Genomic DNA, 4,573 nt, shown 5'->3' on the forward strand with positions numbered 1-4,573 from the left:
AGGAAGAAAGTGAGTTCCACAGGAATGGTGCAGCCCTTGAGAAGTCTTGAAGGCAAGCATCAGAGGTGGGAGTACAGACTAGGCATGTGCATGGGGAAAATTTTTGGTTTGGTTCAGCATTCCGAAATTCGGGACTTTCGCAATTCGGGACTTCGGCAATTCGGCACTTCAACACTTCAGAACTTCAGCACTTCGACACTTCGAAAATTCAGCAACTTCGGCACTTTGACACTTCGGAAATTCAGCAACTTCGGCACTTCTACACTTCGGAAATTCGGAATTTCGGGACTTCGGCACTTCGGGACTTCTTTTGCAGCCGCTAAGTAGATAACTCCCTAATTCCCACGGTATTAGGGAGTTATCTACCAAAAGGCTGAAAGACCTAAATTGGTCTTTCAGCCAAATTTGCTAATACTAAGTAAAAATTACTTCGTATTAGTAAATTTTGCCCCTACTCGCTACACTGCGAGTAGGGGCATGTATAGTAAACAGTGAGCAGCCTGTGGCTGCTCACTTTTAAAAAATAGGGTCCCCTTTTAATCTAAAGGGGGGTCCTATTGCCCCCCCCGGCCCTCACCCCTGAGCGGCGGGTGGGGGCCCAACAGTAAAATAAGGGGGGACACCCTCTGCCCCCACCCCTGAGCGGTAGATGGGGGCCCTAAATTATAATAAGGGGGGGGACCTAATGTCCTCCCCCCTGGCCCCCACCCCTGAGCGGTGGGTGGGGGCCCTAAATACTAATTAAGGGGGACCTAATGTCCTCCCCCCTGGCCCCCACGCCTGAGCGGGGGTGGGGGCCCTAAATACTAATAGGGGGGACTTACGTTCTCACTTGAACCTCACTCCATATACGGCAAATTGCCCCTTAAACAAATATATATATATATATATTATTATTATTATTATTATTATTATTATTATTATTATGCCAGACTTGTTAACATGCAATTACATATTTTGCATAATACCTCCTATCTGACTCTCTTTGGGAGGGACAGTTCCTCTTTTCTATCTTAAAGGAAACCTGTAATGATAAAATTAACTCTAGCTCTTTTAAAAGAGCATAAAATTCAATCTATACACCGTCTTGGCAGTTTTGCTAGCAAATGTATAGATTTTGAGAAAAAAAAACTATTTAAAATAGTTTTTTTCTACAATCTGATTCTCAGTACATCAACAGACATTCAATGCTAATGAATTGAGAGCCAGGAAGAGCAGAATAGACCTCCCATAGGACTTCCTTCTGATCTCCAACCATGACAACCACAGCAAATGTGCTGTTGTTGCTATTGTAACTCCCTAGCCAGCTCTATCATAGGGACAGAGTGGCGTGATGTCACTTCATTGAGATTCCTGCTCTCTGGCAAAGTGTGATGAAGAAGGTGCCCCCAATCAGAAAGTGTTTCCAAGCAGGGCAAACTAACAAAGACTGCAGGAGGAACGCAGCTGACCAAAGGTGGGATGTTACAGAAGTGAAACACCCACCTCTTTAAAAAGATTGCAGCAGGGGAGCAGAGGGCCACGTAAGGCCTGACAGTTTCCCTTCAATGTCAATCTTTTTTAAGAACTTCATATTGTTGGTGGGTTTGGGAGGTATGGTCTGCATGCTTATAAAAATATGTTTGGAGTGTCCCTTTAACCAGAATTCCTCTCAATACAAACACGTTTTGTTTTTTATTCATTCTGTGTTTGAAAATGTAGTCGGCTATACTGTGCATTTAGTCTCACCATTTTTCAGTGACAATGGTGTGACAATAGTCACCATCACTGGGAGAATAAAACTGACACGTTAAGTAAGTCCACGACTGATTTATATTCAAGTCAACCTGTGTGCATTACACGTGCTTTGTGTTGTGACAGTATCAGCCAATGTACAAATATGTATTAGCATTGTGATAAATCTGCAGTGACCTCTGCTAACTGAAAATAAATGGATACATTTACATATTGCTGGAATGCACATTTGTGTAAAAAATAAGTAGTTGAATGTATATATTATTACTTTTTGTGAAGTTACTTGTATTAAATATTCCCTGTATTAATTATAATTGCTTGTTTTTTTCAGTGATTTTCCATTGATCTGTGTATTTGTATTTTAAATGGTTTTCATCACATTTAAGGACAAGAGTCACCAAAGGCTAGTCCTTTTTCAAAATCTAGCATTGTGTATTAGTTCCACTGGGATCTGTGTCCTGTCTAATTTGTTCAGGGAATCAAGTAACTGAGTTTTTGGAACTGCTTGCTGACTGCACTCTTATCTAGTCCCGGGGACTTATCAAGAAAGAGTTACGCCTGAGAGACACAAATGCCTTTGTAAAGGCTCTATTCGGAAGCAGGACAGGCAGATAGGTCAATAGATTCTTACCTGTGAGACAGAGTTGAAGGCAGAGGGATTGAAACCTGCCTGCGAAGACAAGACCTTCAAGAGAGGAGTCAAGCTTTCTCTCTCCGCTCTTGATAACTGTCTTTGCTGGTAGATCCACATCCTCAGTGACATTTAACCATTTATGGTTTTTAAACAAACTTTGCATTTTTTTAAATTAAATCTGTACTGCAAAATTGAGGCTAGAATTGCTGATTTTGAAAAATTATAAAAGTATCCAACTCATATATAGGGTAACTTCATTATCTTATTCTCAATTTTGCAATTTAGATTTCACTCACTAAAATTCTGATTTTTATAAACATCCCTCTTATTAATTTCTGTCAAATTCCATTGTCCAATGAAAGTGAAACATTAGCCACTAGTTTCTCTGACTGTGAAATGCCACTTGTCTTTTAACTCTATTTATGTTGAGTATTACACCCATTCGTGCAATGCCCAAGAACCTGAACCAGGAAGGGGTTAAGTGCCCATCTGTGCTATCCAGCCACCAAGTTCAATTTATAATGATGGCCACCTCACATCATTAGATCTGGAAAGTGCCTGGCCTAAGCAGCAACCAGAACCAGACCAGCATGTCTCCCATGAGTTCTGGTGTTTAGGTGGTAAGCAAGCGCAGCGCTCATAACACCATAACAGGGAAGCCTTCCAAAGTGTATCTCCCACCAGACCAACAGAAATTAGGATTCCTCCCTTCCTGGTCCGAGGGAGGAGGGAATACCTTTATTAAGTTTTTAATTTTTTTAATACTTTTACCTCTGCACCTATCCTCCCATTACAACCCATACCCATCCCAATACAGCCTCTATTCACTAACTACAGCCCATATTCCCTTACTACAGACCCTCCATCACAGCCTATAACCTCATTAAATTCCCAAACGACCACTGCAGCCCCTAATTTCCACTTCAGCTCCTATACCCCATTACAGCTTCTAAACCCCCATGCAGCCCATTTCCTACATTACAGCCCCCGATCAGCCAATACTAAAGGCCCTCTATCATCCCTGTACAGCCCTTATCCTCTACTACACTCTCTATACACCCCACTGTCACCTGTATTACTAATCAAAGCCAATAATATCCCACTACATGAGCTATTGCCTCACACTATAGTCCTCATCCCTCAGCAAAGGAGAAGTGCTCACTAACACAGATTTAGACAGATTTGTGAACAGAAAAAGACCTTTTGTGTACATATAAAAAGTCTTGCATCTTTGAGTTCAGCTCATGAAAAAAGGGGGCAAAAAAAAATGTTGGGTTTATATATTTTTATATTTTGAAAATACATATTTCCTGGAAGTCTGATTGAGCTATAAATGCTTTGCACCATTGATTTGCATCTTGCATGCAAAAATCTGTATAGCATCCTCCTTAATTAGAGTCAAAATTGATCTATTCCTGAACTCACAGGTTTATCTCAGAGAACGTTGCAACATCCAGTTGTCTACCAACTATGAATTTAGTGATCCTATTATGTCTTCTTCTGGGCACTTTCTCATGTAAGAGTTGTATGTGATCAATGTATACAGTGATACATTGTGTGCATGAAAGATGTATAATCTGATGATATTATTTGCTTTTCAAGGTGTCTTCTCACAAGTGACCCTCACAGAGTCTGGTCCAGGAATTCTTAAACCTTCTGAAACTCTTCAAATGACCTGTAAAGTTTCCACCTCTCTAAGTGGTTACTGGTGGCACTGGGTCCGCCAACCACTTGGAGGAGGTTTAGAGTGGTTAGCCCAAATACATTATGATGGAAGCACTTATTACTCCCAGTCCCTGCGCAGTCGTCTGACAATTACAAGGGATAACGCCAAGAATGAATTCTCTTTAAAAGTGACTGACATGCAGCCTAAAGACAGTGCAATATATTACTGTGCAAGAGACACAGTAAGAAAATAATGTGAGAAACCATGGTAAAAACCACAATGCTGTAAGCTATTGAACAGGATACAGATATGAGGTTATTTACAAATTCAGATGGCATAAAAAGAACAGTTACAATCATCCATAAATTTGTATTTCCCTGTCTGTGAATAAATCACCCAAAAGCTTTTCATTATTTATTCTTAATTTTGTGATATAAAGCATAAAATAACTCTTAATGGGCAGTAACAATTGCAGTTTACACTATAAAAAAAAAAAAACCTTTTTAAAACTGGCAAATCCATATAAAATTTCAAACTTT

General features: G+C 40.1%; 1 gene segment (V, D, J or C); it reads left to right on the forward strand.

The window, feature by feature from the left end:
* Nucleotides 1-3,801: 3,801 nt before the first annotated feature.
* LOC134612710 (immunoglobulin heavy variable 4-59-like) lies at nt 3,802-4,302 on the forward strand. The segment is given in 2 exon segments: nt 3,802-3,884; nt 3,971-4,302. Coding segments are annotated over 2 exon segments (363 nt in total).
* Nucleotides 4,303-4,573: the final 271 nt, after the last annotated feature.

The sequence above is a fragment of the Pelobates fuscus genome, chromosome 5, assembly GCF_036172605.1.
Source record: "Pelobates fuscus isolate aPelFus1 chromosome 5, aPelFus1.pri, whole genome shotgun sequence".
NCBI classification, from domain to species: domain Eukaryota; kingdom Metazoa; phylum Chordata; class Amphibia; order Anura; family Pelobatidae; genus Pelobates; species Pelobates fuscus.